Source organism: Argiope bruennichi, chromosome 4 (genome assembly GCF_947563725.1).
Source record: "Argiope bruennichi chromosome 4, qqArgBrue1.1, whole genome shotgun sequence".
NCBI lineage: Eukaryota > Metazoa > Arthropoda > Arachnida > Araneae > Araneidae > Argiope > Argiope bruennichi.
The window spans coordinates 142,792,206-142,816,917 of NC_079154.1; the positions used below are offsets into that span (position 1 = coordinate 142,792,206).

At 29.7% G+C, this 24,712-nt stretch overlaps 1 protein-coding gene across 2 annotated transcripts in view; it reads right to left on the minus strand.

Moving 5' to 3' along the window:
* The window catches only part of LOC129966529 (helicase domino-like), a 133,382-nt gene that overhangs the window by 32,213 nt on the left and 76,457 nt on the right, over positions 1-24,712 (minus strand). For both annotated transcript variants that reach the window (XM_056080970.1, XM_056080969.1), the window contains 4 exons: positions 20,562-20,597; positions 17,337-17,496; positions 12,554-12,834; positions 9,638-9,865 (listed from right to left, as the gene is read on the minus strand). In XM_056080970.1, the coding sequence (XP_055936945.1) occupies positions 9,638-9,865; positions 12,554-12,834; positions 17,337-17,496; positions 20,562-20,597 (705 nt within the window). The remainder of the gene's footprint in view (positions 1-9,637; positions 9,866-12,553; positions 12,835-17,336; positions 17,497-20,561; positions 20,598-24,712) is intronic.

Genomic DNA, 24,712 nt, shown 5'->3' on the forward strand with positions numbered 1-24,712 from the left:
TAGCAATTGGTAGAAGGAGCAAAAAAAATGCTGGTTTCTAACAAAGGAATTTTTTTCAAACCTCTGAAAGTATTTTTAAATATTTATTAAAAGTAAAAAACCTCAACTTCACCATTCAAAGAATCTCATAAAAAATTCTATCATAGCAGAAACATCCATTTTGATATCTTTCTACAAATGCATATGTATTAAACATATATTTAAAAAAAAATTTGGCCCTTTCCATCATAATTTTTTAAGTCTGATTATTTTGCAGAGGAATATGCTGTGAACCCTCTGACCTCTGATTGATTTTGATGGTTAGCAATCAAGTATTTATTACATTGTAAAATCTTCCCTACAGCAAGTAAATCCCCCCTTCTGATTTGTTAAGTATCACAGCTGTGGTCATATGAACATTCCTAACGAACATGCATTTCTACAATTGCTACCTCAACATGAGGTACTAGACTTGCTCTATGCTAATTTTATTTACTAATTTTTATGCATATTTGTATTTAAATAATTTTTCTAACTCATGTTTTTTAAATATTCAGAGAAATAATTTGCTTATTATTTTAACGTAATGGATGTTGAAAACGTATTAATATTTTATTTTATTTATTTGTTTATTTTAGAATGGCAACGTTATTTAAGAAATATTTTTTGCTGTCTCATTTTGTAGATGGCAACTTGTAGATCAATCCCAAGATGGAATAAACAAAGTTTGAATTTTTTACCGGTGGGATATCGTTTTTCTATTTTAATATAAAAAGCGAAAGAAAACGGTGTTTTTTCTTAGGCAGCTTTAACATTTTTTGGCGTCCGCGACAGGACTTTCTCGAAACAAAATAAATCAAGATGTTTCAAGCAATAAAAGGTTTTAAAAAAGAAGATCTGAAATACGTTGCGTCTGAAATTGGAGAAGACGTATCAGAAAATATTACGATAGTTGGATTAAAAGATCTTATTTTAAAAAGTTGTGAATATAAGAATGATCCAGAATTCGTTCAAGAACTTTTAAGTAATGTTATTTCGGAAAGGAAATTAAAAGAAGAAACCGAAAAAGAAGATAAAAGATTGCAGCTTGAAGCTGAAAAGGAAGATAAAAGATTGCAGCTTGAAGCTGAAAAGGAAGATAGAAGATTGCAGCTTGAAATTAAAAAAGAAATAGAATTGGCAAGAATACAATCTCAAAATAGAGGTGAGTCATTTTCTGCTAATTCTACTGCTGATTTAAATAATTATAAGAGAAAGTTTACACTGCCTAGATTAGAATTTAGACAATTTGGCGACGATATTAAAGATTGGCTCCCATTTTGGAGTCAATTTGAGCAAATACATAAAGATGAGGATATCGCACCAGAAGATAAATTTCAGTACCTAGTTCAAGCAACAATTTCTGGTTCTCGTGCTAGAGAGGTTGTTGAAAGTTTTCCGCCAACTGGCGCCAACTATCAAAAGGCTATTGATGGTTTAAAATCGCGTTTTGGTAGAGAAGATATTTTAGTGGAAGTATATGTGAGAGAATTATTAAAATTAATTATTTCTGTGCAAACAAAAGAAACATTTTCATTAACTTCTTTGTATGATAAGCTTGAATCATATTTACGAGCATTAGAAACATTAGGTGTAACCACAGATAAATGTGCAGCCATTTTGTATCCTATGGTTGAATCGTGTTTCCCAGCTGAATTTTTAAAGGCTTGGAATCGTAGTAATATTTCCAGTATTAACTCTGACGCGAAAGGAAGATTGGATAATTTGATGCAATTTTTGAAAACGGAAGTTGAAGGAGAAGAAAGAATATGTTTGGCTGTAGCCGGTTTCGGTTTAGGAAAGGGCCAAGAATACAGACCTTTGAAAAAGAAACAATATAGCTCGGAGAATTTGAGAAATAAAGTACCTACAGCTATAGGTTTGTTAACGACTGCTGCAGATAAAGATGTAAAGAAATCTTGCGTTTTTTGCGGTGGTAAACATTCAAGTTCAGATTGCTTTACGGCTCAAAAAATGACTCTATCGGAAAGACAAAAAATAGTCAAGGAAAAACGATGCTGCTTTGCATGTTTATCGCCATTTCACGCAGTTAAAAGATGCCGAGCAGTTTTAAAATGCCTGATATGTTCTAAAAAACATTTTCCTCTAATGTGTGATGTGCTTGATTCGCAAAAGATGTCTGTAGAGGGAAAAGAAGATAAACCCGCACTAGATGTTAATATGGCTAATTTTAATAAACACAGCCCTAAGATATTTCTTCAAACTCTCAAAGCTAAACTGGTATCGGATAATAAACAGAAAATTGTGAGGTTACTTTTTGATTCTGCATCACATAAATCTTACATTTTGAAAAGTGTAGCTGAAGAAATGAATTATACACCCGTTCGATGTGAAAAATTGGTACATTCTCTTTTTGGTGGCGTTATCACTAATGAATTTAAACATAATTGTTATAAAGTAAAATTGAGAAATTTGAGTGGAAATTTCGGCTGTAATTTTGAAGTTCTGGATCAATCTATTATTTGTGACAATATTAGACCGGTTTTTAAAGGTCCCTGGATAAAAGAATTAGAGGAAAATCAGATTAATCTAACTGATATTAGCGATACTTGTGAAGGCATTGATATTCTAATTGGAGCTGACGTTATGGGGAAAATGTTAACTGGCAAAAGAAAAGTCTTATCTTCAGGTCTTGTCGCTGTAGAAACTTTCTTAGGATGGACCTTAATGGGTAAGGTACCACAGGAAGAATCTTCGAAAGAAAACCTGGCTTTAACAGTGCTGTCCTTATTTGTAAATGAAGCTGAAATCACAAATTTATGGAAATTAGATTCAATCGGAATCAATGATCCTGTTGAGAAAAAATCTAAGAACGAGATTGATCTTCGGACAAAGGAGCATTTTCTAGAAACGGTAACAATTAATAAAGATGGTCGATATGAGGTTTGTTTACCATGGTCTGATGATAAGTCACCTTTGCCCGACAACTTGGATTTGGCGGGGAAAAGGCTCGACTACACTACCTCAAAACTTATAGCTATGAATATGTATGAGAAATATGAAAATATTCTTCTAAATTGGTTAGATGAAGACATAATAGAGGAAGTTCCTGCCAACGAAATGAACTCTTATGGTAATTATTTACCTCACCGTGCAGTGATAAAACTAAGCAGCAGCACTACTCCAATTCGTCCGGTGTTTGACGCTTCAGCGAGATTAGCAAATTATCCATCTTTGAATCAGTGCTTGGAATGTGGTCCTAATCTCATTGAGCTTATTCCAAATATTCTTCTTCGATTCAGAGAGGGACAGCTTGGCGTTATAGCTGACATCAGGAAAGCGTTTCTGCAAATTAGTATTCGTAAAGAGGATAGAGACTTCCTTCGGTTTTTGTGGTGGGAAAATAGAGAAGAAAAGAAATTGAGAGTTTTTCGTCACACAAGAGTTGTTTTTGGGGTAAAATGTAGCCCTTTTCTTTTAGCTTCAGTAATTGAGTACCATATTCAAAAATGTGAAGGATTTGAAAAATCTTTGAAGAAAAGACTTTTGGAGAGTTTCTACATTGATAATGTCGTTACTAGTGTCGACAGTAAAGACCAATTAGATCGATTCATTGACAATTCTAAAACCTTGATGGCAAAAGGTGGTTTTGATCTTAGAGAATGGGAATGGTCTGGCGACTGTGAAACTAATTCAAAGGAAGAAACTCAGGTATTAGGTCTTATTTGGAATAAGAAATTAGACACTTTGAAAATTAACATGAAATGGCTGGATGGCATTAATGTGGAAAAAGTAACTAAAAGGAGTATGTTATCTACAGTACATAAAGTATTTGATCCTTTTGGATTCACTGCACCAGTGATGCTCTGTCCAAAAATAATGCTACAAAAGGCATGGACATTAGGTACAAGTTGGGATGAAGAAGTAACTGGTGAGCTTCGTAAAGAATTTCTACAGTGGTTTCAAGAACTTAAGCATTTGTCTGACATACAGATTCCTAGGTGTGTTCAAGCATCTTCAAAAGATATAAGCAACTGCACTATTCATACGTTTGTTGATGGAAGCAAAGATGCATATGCTGCTGTTACATTCCTTAGAATAGAAAATAATGGTCGAATCGAGCTATTTCTACTTGCAGCGAAATCTCGAGTGGCTCCTTTAAGAGGCACAACTATCCCAAGAATGGAGCTTCTTGTGGCGGTGATTGGAGCGAGGCTAGCGAATTCAGTTGTTGAAGCTCTTGGTTGGAAAAATGTTACGATATATTACTGGAGTGATTCTACAACAGTGCTTGCATGGATATTACGAGAAGAAAATTGGTCTGTCTTCGTTAGGAACAGAGTCCAAGAGATAAGGAAGTTGAGTAATCCTACATCATGGAGACACATACCTGGTGATAAGAATCCGGCAGATTTACCTTCCAGGGGCTGCAAGGCAAAACATCTAGTCTCCCTAAGATGGTGGGAGGGTCCACAATGGATGAAAAATGCTTTTGAATTTCAAAACATTATGGGTTCCACCAACCATGATTGGAATGAAGAAGAGATTAGAAAGGAAAAGTCTAAGACGACTTTTATATTATCAAATAATGAAGCCTGTGGTGTTGCAAACTGGTACTACAGATATTTTTCGAACTATGATAGAATAGTTCGTCTTGTTGCATGGATCCTCCGCTTCATGAACAACTGCAAAAATATAACTGAGAAGAAGCATGGTGAATTAACCGCTACAGAATTTCAGGAAGCAGAAATGAAGGTTTTATTTATGATACAGAATGAGTCTTTTCTCCCAGAAGAAGAAAAGAGATTAAAAACCCTACAAGTATTTAAAGACGATCTTGGCATCATCCGTTTGAAAACTAAAATTATTTATCGCAAGGACAGTGAAGATTTTCTTAAACCTATTGTTCTTCCTCCGAAGCATGAAGTGGTAAAGCGGTTAATCTATAATGCTCACGTTAAGAACTGTCATGCTGGAGTCCAGATACTATTGAATGCACTTAGAGAAAAGTACTGGATCCTAAATGGAAGAAAAGCGGTGAAACATGTGGTGGCCAATTGCATTACGTGTAAAAGATATAGCTCAAAGAACATAGAAGTTATAAGTCCCCCCCTTCCAGAAAATAGAGTAAAGGATGCTGCGGTGTTTCAGATAACTGGCGTTGATATGGCTGGACCTTTATTCCTTAAAGACAAGAAGAGCTGGGTTCTAATTTTTACTTGTGCAGTGTACAGAGCAGTTCATTTCGAGCTTGTTACTGCTGCATCGACTGATGTTTTTTTAATGGCCTTTAGGAGATTTGTTTCTCGCAGGGGAAGATGCACAACAATATACTGCGATAATGGCTCCAATTTTGTTGGAGCAGCCAACTATTTAAAACAACTGGATTGGAACCGTATCCAAAAATATGGAGCAATAAACTCTATTGACTGGAAGTTTAATCCTCCAACTGCTGCCTGGTGGGGCGGATGGTGGGAGAGATTAATTAGAATTTTAAAAGATCTTTTGAAGAAAGTGTTAGGACATGCACGTCTCAATTATGAGGAGATGATAACGGTTTTGGCAGACTGCGAGCGTGTAATCAACTCAAGACCTCTAACTTACATTTGCGAAGAGGAAGCTATAAAACCAATTTCTCCATCGATGTTCATACAAGATGTGCATGAATGCAATCTTCCTGATATAGATGCTGTAGAGCAAAATTCTGTGAGCAATAGATTCAAATACAGACAAGCAGTGCTTAAAGACTTAAGAAATCGTTTCAGATCTGAGTATTTGGGTGCTCTCATACAGCGGAGAAATAAAAAATCAAGAAAATGTACAGTTACTGTTGGTGACATTGTTATGGTGGGAGCAGATAATAAAAAGAGACTTGTCTGGCCTTTAGGTCGTATCACAGAAATCATACCAGGTAAAGATGGACATGTACGACTTGTTCGAGTGCAAACTTCACAGCAGAATTTCCTGCGACCAATTCAAAGAATATATCCATTAGAGTTAACATCCTCTGATGACTTCTCCACTTCGATGACACCAGATGATTTGAATAAATCAAATGACATCACCAAAACTTCTGACAGTACTTCTGGCAACGAGATGAAATTTAGTAGAGCCGGAAGAAGAATTAAATTGCCAGAGAGACTGAACTTGTGATTTATTTTGTTTTTGATTGGACATTTTCACATTAATTTTCATTTTTATATTTAAATATTAATTGAAAATTTGTAAAACGTTGCCATTTATTGAATCTCTTAACTGTGTTTAACTAATAGTATTATATTTTGATTATTATTTATAATCAAAAGGTGGGAGGATGTTGAAAACGTATTAATATTTTATTTTATTTATTTGTTTATTTTAGAATGGCAACGTTATTTAAGAAATATTTTTTGCTGTCTCATTTTGTAGATGGCAACTTGTAGATCAATCCCAAGATGGAATAAACAAAGTTTGAATTTTTTACCGGTGGGATATCGTTTTTCTATTTTAATATAAAAAGCGAAAGAAAACGGTGTTTTTTCTTAGGCAGCTTTAACAATGGACATTTTAAATAGCATTGTCCCATAAGTTAAAAATAAATATATTATCTAGTTGTTATTGAAACCACTACTACAAATTTGTTCATTCTTGTGTGGAGATGGGTATAAAATTGACAATATTTGGTTGTGCATACATGTGTAGTTGTAACTTAACTCCAGCACATCACAATAAAAAAAAAAAAATCACTAAATATGCTCGAGGGGGAAAATAAGGCTCTTTATTTGCAATGGTTTAATTTTATACCAATTGCAGAAGAAACACGAAAAAAAAGTTTACATCACTAAAAAGCTTTAATTTCTGTTTAGCTGCTCAATGCTGAAGCTGCAGCATTAGAAAAGACAATCACTGAAAAAAAAAGTGTTGTGCAGAGAGGAACATAATGGTCAGCAGAATTCCACAAGGCAAAAAGTGTCAAAATGTATCGCCACTTTTAATTTTGAATTATCCTTTTCATTTAAAATAATGTTAAATAAAATTTTTAAAAAACCCGATGCTTGCTCAACAAAATATTAACCTTTGAAGATATTTTGAGCCCCAAAATGTCGGAATTTCAAAGAAACTGCTAGCGTGGTGTGAAACTGGAGATTTTGGGTGATCCCATTAGGTATATCTACATAAAATAGAGCATTAAGCAAATTAATAAACTGGAGTGAACATTTTTCCAAATTGGTCCAATTTAAGAATCAAAGAATCCCCAACAGAGCATAGAATTTACTCAGTACAGCAGTTTATAACTTATCTAAACATGCATAAGTTTGAGTCATAATTAGGTTCAGATTCTCATCAATTCTGCTTAGATCCTGGAGTCTTTTGACAGCTAAGGTTTTTGCACTAAATTTGTAGACTTCTAGAAAATTAATGCAAAATCCATTATGAGGAAGTCGGCTGTCTGTCTGCCTGAATATTAATTACACAATAACAGCAACAAAATAAGCAAGACAGAGAGTGAGCTTCAAAGATAAAATTCGGTACACAGATTTAAAATCTACAATGTAGACATCTATCAAATTTTGATCCAAATTCAAAGAGAGGATGACTATCTGTCAGATTGTACAATGGGAAGCATATAAATACAATAACTGAAAAATTCAATCACTTAAATAATCAAATTTGGCATGCAATTTTGTGACTTGAATTACAGTTCTGTGTTAAATATCAATTTCAGTTGATTAGGGAACAGCACGTCCAAACCACAAATTTGCCTTTATTAGAGAATATGCAAGGTTTTGGGTGAGCACCGTCAGTGGTTTTTGTATCTCTATCTCTATTATTAACAAAGGCGAAAGTGTGAGAGTGTTTGTATTAGCTCTTTATAGACCAGACCATTAACCTATAGCTATCATACTTAGCACATATATTTTTTGAAGGGTAACAATGTGCACTTTTCATTGTAATTAATTAAAAATCAAGTAAAATTTTGGCATTTTAAATGATAATTTCTAAAAAATATTGCAGCACTTTTTTCTCTAAATTCAAAGAATTATCTTTCTGATATCACTTTTTGCTGCAGATTTTTTTCTTATTTTCCATTCATCAAAAAAAAAAAAAAAAATATTTTTAACATATTTTACAAAAATATATTTAATTGTGGAAATGAAACACAAATCACTTTCAATGTTACTACTAAATCTAGGCTTTTTTTAAAAAATTTGTTGATGATGATACTATGAAAAAGGTTTATTTTTGCATAATGAGTAGATTTCTATTTAAAATATGCTTTTAATACACATTTTGAAACTTATAATTACAATTTCGGTTTAACTTGATAAGTATGCAAATTTTTATAAAGTGTGTCCATTTTTAAATTCTGTAACACTTTAATGTAATAAATTACTCAACATATAAGAATATATGAAGATATATTAGCATAAGATGTATAAGATAAGAATTAATGTTTACAAAATTAATTAATATTAAGAATACACTCTATATTACACATAAACAATTCTATTTTCTGTTCAAGTTTTTGTATTAGTTAAAGTTTTAGCTCATTTTTCTTAAAATTAGAGAGACGCATTGCAAAATAAATGAGATAGTATTAGGTTTTTAAAGAGCAGTAGATGTTACATGTTTATCAAATTTGAAGTTTCAATATATTTTTTTGAGCAAGTGATCAAAAGCTAACTAAATAAATTTGAGCAACCACAAATCCAGACAATAAAAATTATCTAAAACTAAGTTAGCAGCTTTTTTCATAAAATAAATAAAGCAACATAAATTTAGAAATCAATTAATGACGGGTTTAAAATTATCAAAAACCAGGAGACATTAAAAACAATATATATTTATTTCACAATTTAATTTGCTATATTTTCTTCTAATTTATGCACTTTTATTTTACGTTGACAATTTCCTTGTATGGAAAAGTAGAGGAATAGAATTAATTCGAATATCATGCTTAGAATAACTATATCTGTTATTTTTAATATAATACAAATGGGACATTTAATTAAAATTTTGAATATTTTCTTCTTAGGAAAATCCGGCAGAAATTAGGAACATCCTAGCTACACAGACATCAGGTCATTTTACACAAATCAAATACGAAACAAAATTTGAAATATTTTTTCGGTTTCTTTTCAAATTAAACCTATTTTGTAATTTTAAAAATAAATAATTTACTTATAATTTACTCCCAAGTTTTGACAATCGGGGATATTTTATTAAAATTTACTGTTAGCAGTAAAATTATTGTGAAATTTGAAAAAAATTGAGAATCCGAGACCTTACAATTTCATAGACATATAAACCATGCACAATCCATCAAGACTAAAAAATAATTTGCAATATTTAAAAAAAAAAATTGGCCAAGGAAAGTGGTTAATGAGCAGAAAGAAATTGAAGAAAAAGAGAACCTAATAATTTTACAGGGTAACTAGAAATTGGTATAAAAATAATTTTAAACATGGAATACATATTCTAATGTTGAATTCTTTGCACATAAAATTTATTCCTAGATATTATCACCTTTATTTGTCGTTTGCGTTTCAAAGTCATGGTATTCACACTATAATTTTCCCCTTTAATTATTCATCTACTGCCAGAACCAAAAATGGAAGAAATGTATGAGGTTAACATTATTTTAATAAATATAGAAATATAAAAGAGTAAATAATACCTTATAGATTCCTTTAGTCTTTTTCTGCTTTTTGGGATTGGTATCATATAAAATTTTCCCCTCCTCTCGTGGAACAATGACATTCTCATAGCGATTTCGGCAAACCTTTGGTGAGCGATAATTTCTACTAACCGAATACACTGCTTCGCTGGCCATATCCCAATTAGGAGTATGAGCAGGTAATAGCACAGTCAAACTCAAAGGAATGCCTTGTAACTCTTGTATAACCTGAAAAGAAATGAATATTAAGGTAACCTTGGGAATGAGTAAATTTATTTATACTCTATAAAAAAAAATTTTTCACTACTTGAACTGAGATTACTAATATTCAGTATGTACCAGTTAAATATATATATGTAACATATTTTTGAAAAGTAGAATGCAGGTTCGAAGCAGTGAAGAGACTTGGTAGTTTTTAATTTCGTTTTATTCTCTCTCTTCTCTTCCAGGAGACAAACATGATTATTTTACGAGATGCAGCGCGGCACAAACACAAAAGTAAAGCAGAGGCAAAAAAGGGACGAACAAATGATCACTAGTCTTATATAACAAAGGATTTCTGGCCAGGTGTGCCAATTCAGTACACGTGTGATCTTTGACACCTTTTGAAGGATACAGAAGATATCACTTTCATTTGATATGTAGTACTGATGGCTCATTATTTTTACAAAGGGATTAATTAGACCGAAAGTGGAATTGGATCAAGAAATAAGAGAATATTTTAGAATGAAGTTAGATGGGCTATAAATTAAGATAAAGTTTAGGAAATTAATTTGGATTAAATTAAGAGTTTAAAATATCATTACAAACACAGACACACCAGATTAATTGCATACTTTTTTCAGTTTACTGCTTCAAAAAAATATTTGGCATAACATATATCACAATACATACCCACTTTTTTCTATTTACTTTTTAATATATATTTCAATTATCTTTTTTAGAAAATTCAAGGGCCATGAGATTACATACTTAGATATAAAAATGCAAATAATAAATGTTCACTACTAATTTTCAAGCATATGATTAACTTCCTTGCTTACTACTTCTAAATGCTTAAAGGAGGAGCACTCAAAAGATTTTCTGCACTCATCTTCAATTAATAAGTTAAAACTTGCAGCTCAACATATTGATTACAATACAAGCACCTATACTGCCAGCCACCACACACAGCAACTATTAGATGCTAATTTTATAAAATTACTATTGACCTGAGTACACAATTTAGTTAAAGCAAAATTCATTAAAAAAAAAAAAAAAGTGTTAATTCCATAAGAATATCTTGACCTACTTTTGGTCATTGCTTGAAAGATGAAAAAGGGGAGAGATGCAAATTAAGTAATCTTCATTTACATTTATTTAAATTAGAACAGTGTGCATTAAGATATTTTAAATTATAAAATTTCAATTCTTTAAGCTACTTGATTCTGCTATACATTGAAAATTTATATTATTTTCTGCCTTTCCAACTATTTTTTTTACAGATGTCTACAATCTAAAAAATAGTCTCTTTAATTTTTGCTCATTTTGATTTTAAATAGTTTAGTCTATTTGCAATGTTTTTTTTTTTTTTCCTTTATTGCATTTCACCATTTTGAAATTATGCTTGCCCAATTGTTGATATACTTGGAAAGGGTATTTTTCTGCATCTAAAAGTTCTTTTGCGATTTGAAAATTCTCTACTGTATTTTTTTCAACTCAGATGAAACCAAATTTTTTATAATGAGTTTTTCTGTAAGATTAAGATTTTCAAATGGGATATTTTTTATTTAAGAATAATTCTTTTCTAAATTTGGTAATATGAATGCTTCATAAGAATTTAATTAGTTTCCACAATTTCAGACAAGATTTTTTTAATTCAATTTTTCTTTTAAGTAAATTTTTTTGAATTTTTTTTTTCGACTTTTCAAACTTGTCTTTTTGATTTTTAGATACTTCAAATTCTCTAAATTCCATTGAACTGCAAGACACATCATTTAAAAATTTGCTCAATTCTATTAAACTAGAATAACATTCCTTTTTATAGGTACTTGTATTTCACAAGAATAGAAAGAATGGCTTTCATATTCTTAGAGTAGGGCATCTTTTGCTATTCTCCTCCGATATGAACAGTCATTCTTCAGACAAGCATATAACTGAGAAGGAAATCATCCAAAATTTCATGAATGAAGGTGCATATTAAATACTTTTTTGTATGAATGTAGATACATAGTTTGAAATCTGTTGGCCTTTTTCTGAAAAATTTTCTCTGATGAAAACGATTATTCAGAATTTTGTTTTCAAAGATAATTCTACTAAAAAAGTCTTATAAATCTTCATTTGAAAAATCAAAGAAATGCTATTTACAATCTTAAGGCTTCCAAGAATATCAATTCACATAATACTGACAATTTTCAAACCAGCAACCGTTATTGTCATACCTTGTACTAAACATGGAAGTCTATAGAAGAATGTAAAAAGTGATTGAACACTTTTATTCAATGATGAGCAAATCTGTCTAATATAAAGAATCTTTGTTGTATTTAGATTTTGGTATAATAAATTACAGCAGATATATTGACTGAGGAAGAGAAGAATGCAAAATATCTGAACTAGCCCATAAGTAACAAAAAAAAAAATTCTGCAAGTTTAACATTCTGTATATATTATCTTTCATCTACTTAATTTGACTATCCAAAAGTGATCCTCAAATGTAAGCCCATTTTTTTTCTTTCTTTTTCAAACTGTTTTCTATTAGATACAATAATATATTTCATAAGTTTTCCAATGAATTCAATGTCCTTTATGATAGTTTTGATAATCCCAGAAGTCCCTAAAATAACCATTGGAGGAACTTAATATATAGAATAAAACCCTAGAAATAAATTATCTATGCAAACAGAAGCCTTCATCTTAGATACAAGACTGAGCACTTACTTGAAGTATAGCCCAATCCTCTTGGACAAGCCAGTCTGGCCTGTCCTGATGGGCATCCATTGTTGGTTTGTTTAAAACAGTCAAGGGAGGTTGTTTTAATCCAGGGAAAGAGGCAATGCTAGGTTTTGGTAGACTGCTAGTTCCCACCATCAAACCTTTCACCTTCTGCATCTTAACTTCACGTCTCATCTTCAAGATGGCAGCAGAAGGACGATCGAAAAGGGAACGAGGAATATTCACCATATCATCCTTTCGCACTTTCTGCTTGCGAGTTGAAGCTACTGTTATTGAAAACAATGTGTATTAGAATGGTAAAAAATATACATATGAAAAATAAATATATGATACAAAGTTAATAAAGAAGCTTCTGAAAAATACATTTTTCTTAATTTTTCCATTTCATTATATATGTTATTTGGAAATGTCACTGAACTATACACCATAATAACTAAGTCTGCAGTATTCTTTAACAAAATAAGTTCTATAATAGTTAAGCACAATAAATTATTCTTCTCCTCCTAAAGCACTCCTAAGTTGGCTCATTTTATTTCCTCTTGTAGAAAAACAGCCTACAAATGATAAACACGTACAATGTAATCAATCAGCTTATTGTTTCATTAAAATAAAGAAAATTAAATTATAGCAAAGTGCAGTGTTGATTCTAAGAATCTTTTCTAAGACAGAAACATTTAGCGAATGGTTCTTTCATAAAAAACATATGTGTGTTTTTTAAAAAAATAATTCCAAAAACATTTTCTTTAGCATTAAATTAAAATTCCAATTTTTATAATTATCTTATAGGACAAAAATTCATATTTTAGTACAATATCCATTATTAATTTCTGAAGAAAATTGAAGTTATTATTGGCAAGCAGTATTTTCCAAAATATATCCTAATTGCTATATATTACTATATAATATAAACCACAATAATACTCAAGACCTGAAAATTTCCAAAATAACTTCAATTATAGTGAGTTTTTTTTTTAAAGGAGAGGGATTACTGAATTGAAGCAATTGGATTTAAAGTATTATACACAAAATTAAATGAAAGAAAAATTTATATACATGTTTCAACAGAAAAAAAAAGTAAGTAAAATTTAGGAAAGAAAAAAAAATCAAAAAGTAGAATTTAGGAAAGAAAAATTTCAGAAAGAATTAGTCAAATAAAATTCAATTTAAATACTATGTGTTTTGCAAAAAATGCAGAATAGAAGTTTACATAATGACAAAAACAAGTTGCTAATCAAATCTGGGGGGGGGGGGGGACAATGTGTTTTTCATGCATGTATATTCAAGATACCAGAAAATGCATGAATAGCACTCATGTGTTAGTTATAGGTGAATACGGTTTTTCAAAAAGGGAAAAGCAAGGAAACACGATTCAAAATAAATATAAATAGAAAGCTTATATTTACATACAGAAAAAAAAAAAAAATCTTTATTTATTATCTAGAATTTAACAAGATAAACTTTTTATATATTGAGAGGTGGGAGGATATTGATCACCTCTCATATTCTTTAATTGGATGCCAGGCAAAATTCAGGACTCGGGTGAAATAAAATACAAAACACTTTTCCTATCATCATATAAATCATTTAATGTTTACTTAACAAAAAACATTAGGGAGTAACATTACTTTTTATTTCTTTATTTATTCATTTTTACCAATACAAGCATTTTTGAAACTTCTGCCCATTTTTCAGCCATCAGCTTCATGGAGCTAATGGACTTCATAAAAAATATGGTACAAAATCTTTGTACTGCTTAATCCACAATTTTTTTTAGCTATTTCATTTTCAGTAAACATATGTGATCATTACATATGTATCACTGCATACATTAAAAGACGAATGTGATGCAGAAAGCTTTAATACCCATAAAAATTCCAACTTTAAATGATTATTACCGCACTAATAACTTCAGGGCTGGTTCATTTTTGGACATTAAATTTGACATTGTCTGATTTGATGTGTCATCTTTTCTTGTATTCCTTTTAAATACTAAGTCAAATGATGACTCTTTTGAACTGGCATCTTGTATGTCTTCCTATTTTGGAATGACTAGTAAGTGCATGCTTTCCCATGTAACTTAGGCTTATTATCTTCTTACAAAATGAGTAGTATGCAACTAACAATTGAGCATAACTTCTCTTATCTATTCAGCAAAATCAAGATTTTTAAAAAATTTTTATCCACCCAATTCATATTAAGTTCGGATTTTAACAGATCACTGTTTTGTAAAAAACTGCCAATCTATTTTGAATAAGCTCACAGTTTTCCAAATAATAAACAAACCATGATTGACTAAACACTATTGCACTGCTTCCAAAGATTGAATGTTGCTAAACCCCCCAGAGAAATGTATTTTATTCTTTCATGCAGTCACGGAAGTCTCTTTAATGCTCATTAGGAAATCTAATGGAAAAAGAACAACTTTTGCGCAAATCAAGACTGGAATGATCTATACAGGAAGAGAAAAGGGAGAGGGAGAAAAGAAGCGAGTTTCCGCATTAAACAATCAATAATGGTATTATTTCGTTTTTAGAAGCTATGTCCACAATCTTTAATTCTTCCAATCTTTAGAGATTGGCAATTTTTAGAAGGGGGCCCCAATATAAAAAACCTAAAATTCCCTGTTTTTATGAAAACTTTCAAATTTTCCTGCATTTTCCAGTTTTTTTTTTTACACGGTATTTAGTTTTTCCAGTTTTTGCCGTTTTCCTGGTTTTGAGGCAACTCTGCAAAAATGCTCAGATTATAAAGATTTGTTTTTAAACATTAAAAAAAAATTTTTTTCATGAAAAATAAAATGACTTGGTAAATGACTAAAGTGAATCTGAAAAAATGTTGCATATATCAACACATCATGCTTTTGATGACAACTACTAGATATAAAGCATTATTAAAATAAAACAATAAATATACAGTGGAATTCTAATTATCCAGAATTTTAAGATCAAAATTCCTTTGAATAGCTGATAAGATAAGAAAGTTGTTTTTAGGACTATGAAATCTACTTGTAACAAAACAATAAAAGCAATGTTATTTTACATTTTGTATACTTACAAAGATTATTAAAATATTTCTTTTTGAATGCATTAGTCAAAGTTGCCTATCTATTTGGTAAGATTACCCACTCCCTCATTTCAAAACCATCATTATAACTGGAATTTTATTATATATGTTTTACATCGGTATTCTGTTAAATCTCTTTTTTCCACATAATAAAAATTTGTATGAGATTTTATAAAAAAAAATTCTTTTCAACATTTCTGGTAGAATAATTCTGCACTAAGTTTTTGTTTCAAAAAAAATATATATACATAAATAAGAATGTATTTCATTAACTGACAAGACACATGTACAGTACTTTGCAAATTAATTAGGACAAGTATATTTTAAAAGAAAATTGGTCCTTTCTTGGGGATTTTCTGCCTCAAACCGGTTTTAACTGCATTTTCTTACAATGTGCGATTGCCCTTGACTAGTCTAAACCGGTTGGACCACGTGATCAGGATCAAATTTTTTCCCCTTCAGTTGCTGTAAGAAGTGATCGCTTGTGTGAATTGCCTCTTTCTGATGTATATTTAAAAAATGGATATCACTCCCAGGAAAAGAAGTAGAATTGTTACCCTTAGTCAGCATACTTCAATGACTGTGAGGGATATTGCTGCAGCAGTTGGAGTTGGAAAATCTAATGTGTCTAGGATTATTAACCAGCAAAAGAATTTTGGGACAGTGTCTCCAAAACGAAAGAGCAAATGTGAACTCAAACGCAAGATCACACCTCGAACATACAAATTTCTTGTACGAAATAGTACAATGCATCCTTACAAAACAAGTAGAGATCTTCAGAGAAAATTATTAGCTACTGGTGCGAGTGTGGATTCATCGACAGTTCAATTAAGGCTTATTGAAGCTGGGAGATTTGCAAGAAAACCAATGGGAAAACAGTTATTAACACCTACAATGAAGAAAAAACGTTTGGATTGGGCCAGGAAATATCAATCCTAGACAGCACAAGATTGGAATAAGTTTATATTCAACGATGAAACGCATTTCCTTGTGCAAGGGTTTCGACCAAGATTTGTCAGGTGAAAAAGTGGAGAACCCATCAGGGAACAACAGTTAAGCACCCAAAGAAACAGATATATTGGGGTTAATTTACTTCTGGAGGACCTGGCAACTTAGTACCAGTTGAAGGGATGATGAACTCTAAACAATACATTTCTATAATAGAAAGTAAAATTGTGCCTTTGATGCAAACATTCGCTGTTGATGTGGTTGCTTTCAACAAGATCTTGCTCCATGCCATACTTCTAAGCTAACAACGAATTTTTTTCAAAAACCAAAAATAACGATTTTGGATTGGCATGGTAATTCTCCTGATGTAAATCCCATCGAAAATTTGTGGAGCATTATAAAGAGACGTTTGAGTAAAGTGGACTGCTGAACAAATAAAACAATGATTGAGAATGCTATAAAAATTTGGTTTCATAATGGCGAGACCAAAAATTTATGTTCTAATTTAGTGGAATCTATGCCAAACCGTGTAGAAGATCTAATTCAAGCTAGAGGAGAACATATTTTGTATTAGATTGATATACTGTGCATGTAAGTTAACCTATACTAATTAGAAAACATGTAAAAATTTTTGTGTTTGTCCCAATTAATTTGCACAGTACTGTATCAATATGTATATATATTTAAGACATACCAGGCTTAATTCAGTTTCATAATTCAGGTGTCAAAAAATGAGGTATTAGTAATACAAAATTACCTGAAACAATAGGGTCAATCTTAAGTCTCTTTGCTTCTTTCTTAATGAATACTGGAGGCAATCGTGCTTCATGCATCAAAGAAGATTCATACCAAAAGGTGACGCTATAGTCAATATAAATGTCATTTTCATTGGTAGGAGGTGTGGGGGGAGCCCATATCTAGACACAAAATAGCTTTTAATTAGAGAAGATAACACATGGAAGGATTTTTTTAAAAAACGTTTTAAAACTACACTTTTGTTAATATATTAAAAGTTTGAGTTTCTTCTATGTTTTAAATATTTTACAATTATCAGTCTCCTATTTGTAATTTCTTTTTATAAATTTTATAGATTCTAAAAATTTATGTTTTTTAAATATTAATATCAGGTGATATTACTTATAAGAAATCGAATTCGATTTAAATTGACTGATGAACTGATGATTAAATTCCGAGTATTTAAATTATTTTGATAAAAACATGCAAAATTAAAAAAAATTTGAAAACTGTGGTGTGAGCAGAAAAAAGCCGATTGTTAAATTCTACCCATAAAAGCAGATAATCCTATCATGAGTAGAATTGGTCAAAAATAACACTCATTAAATGCTGCAGAGACACCAGCACTAGTTCTAATATAATGGTTAGTGCTTTCATGGGCACAAATTAAATCTTACAATTATAGTAGCAATACTTTGATTGAACATCACACACTTGACTAGCACACAAGAAAAAAAATTTGGCACTATGAAAATACTTATTTCCAATCCTTTTTTAAAAAAACCATTTTCAGCTAAAAGAGCTGTAATAAAAATAATAATATTACAAAGAGAAAGATAAGCAAACTAGGTTGTTAATATATAAAAACCAGAAGATTTTGAAATTGCAACTTTGTGCTTCAAATGGGAGTAAATGATTTATGGTTTGTCCTTTTAAAGGTGGAGTACAAAAACTTGAAAACTCAGCAACCAATAAACAAAATGGTTTCAAATAATTCTGATAAAAATGAACCATATATAAACACAATGCATTAAAGTAAGGATGAAAAATATACCGATTTTAGAGGAATCTGAAGAGCCTGATGTCGATGATGATAATGCACAAATAACCAATTAATCAAATATAGCATAAATTTTGAATAATTTCAGACCAATGCATGATTTCACTCTCTACCTCCCCCCCCACCCCCCACAAAAAACACACAATATTTTACAAAACAACAAATAAAAACAATATATTTAAATAAATGTAAGTTATTTCAGAAGATTTAGATTGTATGTAATGGAAGAACTTCATGGAAAATACAAAAACCAATAAATTCCTAATGATAGTACAACTCTGCAACACAATGGAATTCCTTATATTATTTCCTTGTTGTTTCTGTATTAACATGTTGACTGCCATGGGGGGGGGGGTCACAGGAAGGCCCATATGAATTGCAATACCCAGCAGTCAATGTGTTAATGACCAGGAATAAGAAGTTATCCAGAGATGAATCCTAAGGTTAAAATAGACTGTTACAAAGCAATATATCTGGGGAGATATGTCGAAATTACTACAAATTATTACTAGGTATGATACACTTTACTGATGATCCCTTAATGGTACTTCCTATCTATACTAAATTTGTATATTAACATAGGCAAATTATATTCTAACCAATTTATTCCACTAAAAAGACATAATTTCTGCATGGAATGCACAGGAATAAGGATAATTCCTATAAAGGACAGGAATAAGGATAAAGGATATTCACAGGCTTTATTATTAATTTTAGGCTTGGTATTATAAGCTTCCAATATCCAAATATTGAAATATCAGGTAATATTATACAACAATTGATTAAACTTTCTACTTTTATAAGGCACACATGTTGAATGTTGATAATTGGTACACAGGTATGCCATTATTTAAATATTTGCATTTTAATACCATAAATGTATAAGGTAAAAAAAAAAAAAAAGTCAAGAAAGTTTAAGAACAAAGAAAAGGTTGAAAATAGAATTCAACTTTGTATTCACTTGTTAACACATTAAAACATGTACTATCTACTATGCAAAAAGAAGAAGCTGCAAGTATTCCAAACCCCCCCCCCCCCAAAAAAAACACTAGTTTGCACTATATGCAATTCTCAATACCACAGCAGCTGAAACGCCATCTATCCCGGCTAAACATTGCCTCAGTACACTCAAATCACTAATCCAAAAGAATTTCTTCTCTCTATAGACAAATGGCACCACATGACCCTTGACTTTCACTTTATTCAATATCCATGTCAGCACAAATCTTTTATCATTTGGTGGTGTTCTTGGTATTTGTTCAATCCATGTCCAGTATCATTTTTTAAATAGTTTTCATAATATAATATAATAAATTCACAGGGTAACATTTGACAGATAAAAGATGGTAATCAAGTCAATGCAGAAAAAACAGCAGCATGCTCAAAATGCTCTTTTCACTAGACCAATGTGTATCTATAGAATATATACTGCTTATATGAATTAAAATTGATGCACATACCTATATTTTGTATATATTTATACACAAACTGCCATCTTGTGTTAGCTAAACAAATATTAGCAAAATACCAAAAATCTAATATAAATTAATCTACAAATTTTGGTAACAATAGTGAACTAATATTCATCAGAAAATATTTTCTTTCTCCTTACACAGCTAAAGGGGAAAAAATGACAAAGATAAATTGTTTGCAGCAAAAACAGTAAGATATAAATGATATTATTAATATAAAGAATGTGACGATGGATCGTCCGTTATTCTTAATTAAAAATTTATTATACTCAAAAAGATTATCAATGATGTTTATATTATTATTATTATTTAAATTTTCATTGTCTCACTAAAAATTCAAACTGGAAATTTATTATAAATATATTTTCAAATATGGTCATGAACGATACAGAAATTATCTAATAATTTCTCTTAAGATCTTACTGTACAAAGATTTAACATGCATAATGGGCACTAATAACCCATTTATTGGTGGTATAAATAATTCTGTTGTCATCAAAGGGGTTAAATAAATTTGTATAAACACATTAAAATTATATTTATTCGATAATGATTACCGATAGAAAATAGTCAAAAAGGAATTGTTTTAACCTATAAATGTCAAGATGCAAAAAGCTTGCAACTAATATGAGTACAATATATACATACAAAAATGAAATTTTGCATATGATTTAGGTAAAAAGCAAATCTATTCTTTAATAGCAATAATACTCACAGGCATTTCTTCTTGACCATTAACAGAAAAGTAAACCTATATGGGGAAAAAAATTATTAATCCAATATTATATATTTTTATATTTTCAGTATAATGATTTAATTTATAGATTTGTAGATGATTCAAAAGAATGCTTGATTAAAATTCATGTTGAAATTAAAAAAACAGAAAATAATATGAAGCTTGATTGACAAATTCGAAAAATAAAATTGATGAAATGCAAAAAAGATAATAGTAGCAAATATAGACAATTTTTAAGAGCATCTGCAGAAAACTATTTTCTCCTATATCTAGAAACAAAATCATCTACGTATGGACGATTTATTGTGAAGAACCCTCAAGAATAAACAAATTATCTATCAACTAATAACCAACTAAAAACCAAAATCAAATCAAATTCAATGTTCTGTTCTACTCATTCATGATTTTGGAAAAATAAATACATCAGGAAGAGCATAAACATCTCTAATAATAATAAAACAGAATGTATATGACAGCTGCCTAAAGAACAGATTACTAGACAGAAAAATTATTAAAAATTATGTAAAATTTCAAAATTCTTCCACCATAACTTGTAATTAGAACAAGTGATTTTTACCATGTCTTAAAACTAAAATAATAATCTTTTCACTGGCACTAATTTATAAATTTGTTTGTTTAATTTTAATTAATATTTAAAGATATTTTACAAAAATTTTCATTGTTAACGAAACCTAAATAGATTTTATTGCTAGTAATATTTCAACCTGCTTACCTGCCCTTCCCCTTCCATTCTTGACTAAATCATTCATAACAAGGAAATGAGCAGCACTTCTTACAAATATATTACATATAATATCACATCAAAAAATTATTGATGAATAGATATTTCCAAAGAAATTTAACAAGTTAAAACAAATATTTTCAAAGATTGTTCAAAATTATTTAAGACATTTAATGTTGACTAAATTTATAAATGAAATAATTTATTTAAAAAAAATCAAACACAATCTTACTGATCTAATAAATAAGCACTATTTGTTCGACAATTATAATTTTGATACTCTAAATAGCAAGCCCTTTTCTAATGTCATCATTGTTCAATTTATTAACATTAATTTTTGTTATTCATGTATTCATTAATTTGTATTCATGCTTGAATAAGATTGCATTCTCCGTCTCTCTTCAGAATCATGCTAAAAATACCCTTATTATCGTAAAGCTGTGAGTAAAGATTTAGGAAAGGGGCATTTTCAGAATATTTTTTAGCTTTCCATATATACTTTTTTTGTATACATATCCATTATTTAAAAATAGTTTTACTTAGTTTCTGATTATATATTCGTAATTCTGTAGTTTTTATTTAATTTCTGTGGCAACTACAGAAATTTTGCAGTTGATAGATGGCATGCATTTTGAATACACAAAAAATTTCAATTAAAATAATCTATATTTCTATTCTTTCTTTTTTGTAAATGTGCTTTAATTCTACAAGCAAGTTATTAGATTAGCTGAAGTATTATCAGTTTCTGTTTCAAACTACAATTAAAATTTCAGGTGAAATTAGAGAAAAGTGTATAGAAAATTAATGTAACTGTATAAGTCTTTTGAAACAGTACAAATTAAATAATTATCAAATAATGAAGTTTACAAATATTTTGTTACAAAAGCTACTAAGAAAATAGTAAGTCAAAAAATTCAACTGAAATTTTCACAAATAATAATTCCAGCATACTAACTGGTTACCAAAGACGGTTAATTATTAATAACACTTTAAACTGTTTGAGAACAATAGAAATAAATCAATTTCTAAAACACATAAATCCCCCAAAAATGAAGAGATTTTCAAAAAACTGATTGATAAAATTATTCATTATTATATTTTGTTCACCCTTGTTATATGAACAAATTTAAATATATATAAAAAAATAGTATGCAAGCAATAAGATAATATTAATGAATGGAATATCAACGAATATTAATCATCAGAGGATTAACAGTTCATAACTATCTAATAGGATGATTAAATATCATATTTCCGTTACCTAATATGTTGTAAGTTTCTCACCCCCCCCCTTTATGTTTAACAGTGAATGTTTATATAGAAAAAATAATTTTAAATTAAATCCCTATAACCTATATTGAGAGAAGGGATACTGCAACACATAAAAGTACATTAACATTGAAAATATTTCATAAAAGCTCAAAACTTTTCTTTAGATTTCATACTATAGATAAAAGTTTTAACGAGGGAAAAAAAAAAGAAGGTGATGGTGGATAATTTTGTTTATATTTTCAATTTACAAATGAAACAAAAATAATTGAGCATAAAATTTCGTGGGAGGGAAGGAAATCAAACTGCTGTTTTTAAAAAAAATACATTCCTATTAATTGCTGGTAATTTCTTACTTCTGTTATTAATTTCTATCCGGTCTGTTCAGAACAAATTTTGCACTCAGTTTTAAATTAATAACAAAACTTTCAATACTGACTGAATGGTGACATGAAATATTTAGTAGTATTTTGTATTTTTCATTCATTTTTAACACATTTTTTAAAATTTGTTTTCTTGTTGTATTAGTTGTTTTTGGAAACAATTTTAAATTAACTCTCAATGAACTAGACTGGAAACTTTAAACATAACTTAGTATTGGATACCAATGCAATATTTACTTGCTTTCTTGCATAATCATTACAAATTTTTTCAACAGCTATAACTCATTGGCAAGTTAATTTAAGGTCAATTGCAAAGTTTCATACACAAAAGTAAAAAACAATAAATAAATAAAGAAAAATAATACATCGCATCTCTAATTTGGATTTAAAGGGATAAGATCATTCCTTCTAGTTCTATACAGAGTTAAATTCACAATCGCAAATTTTCAGGATAATCCGCATGGTTTTAAGATAAATTATATTATATTCTTCAGTCCGATTGACCAATATAGTATATTAAATTCTTTTTGAATTTAAATAATTTTTTTTCCTTTTCCTAATTTATAAATCACTAATAAAAAGCAAAAACAGTTATAAAAAAAACAAAAACAAAAAAACAATAACACTTTCCCACAGATCCGTTTCATATATAACATACATTACCAAAGTTGAAGTATATTTCATGTAAAAATCTTTTATATTCTTTTTGCACTCAAGTATTCTTTTCCCTTCAAGCTGCCACGATAAAGTTAATGGTGACTGAAGTTATCTTAATGAGACTGGTTATCAAGTGTAAATGGTTAACAATTGACACCTTTAAAGATTGATTATTTTACTATAACTTCTCATTGTCATTACAGAATCTTCTTTTACACATATCTAATGCTATACATTTCAGATAATATTATGATTTTTTTTTTCATTAAAAAAAAATAAACTTAATTAGTTCTTTCACAGATAAAATTAATATTTGTCTCATCATTCAAAAACATCTGATTATCTCATTTAAAAAGTTGATATTTAGATAATGCATTTATAAATTCTCACAATGAGATCCTAAAAGAGTTGCCAATAAAACACCTGTAACATAATGTTAAAGATTTCATTTACAGCATCAATAAATATCTATTTGCTAATCAAATAGAACAGCAGCATACAAATACTTATCCCCTTTCCCCTAAAATAATTATCCCCTTTCATTTTATCTCATTGATTAGATTTAAATTTAAAGATACCAAAAGATCAAGAATATTTACTGTATGTCACTAACTCTTTCAGTCTCTTTTATACAAAGTGCAAAAAAAAAAAAAAAACAACCCCTAAATCTTAAAAATATTTTTTGAATTATGTTTTTCAATAAATAATCACAGCAGTGCTTTTTACAATAAATTTTGAATAGTTTGTTAGAAATTTCCTCTAGATGTGGGCTAAATGAGCAAAATCTCAGTATAAATTTCTAGACTGCAGAGGCTAACGTTCTGATCTATAGCTACAGCCATCTTCTTTCAAGCTGAAGCACTTTTAAAAATTTTTGACTTAATAATGATGGGGACTTGATATATGAACACTTTTAGAAAATATTTTCCAATCAATAATAACAAAACTGTTTCTTTATACATTGTGAATTTGTTTAAAATACATATGATTAGTAGTAATAATTAGTTGCATTCAACAAAATATCATTTTATATACAAGAAATTTCATGTAAGTTTTAAACAAGAAGGTAAAAATATGTA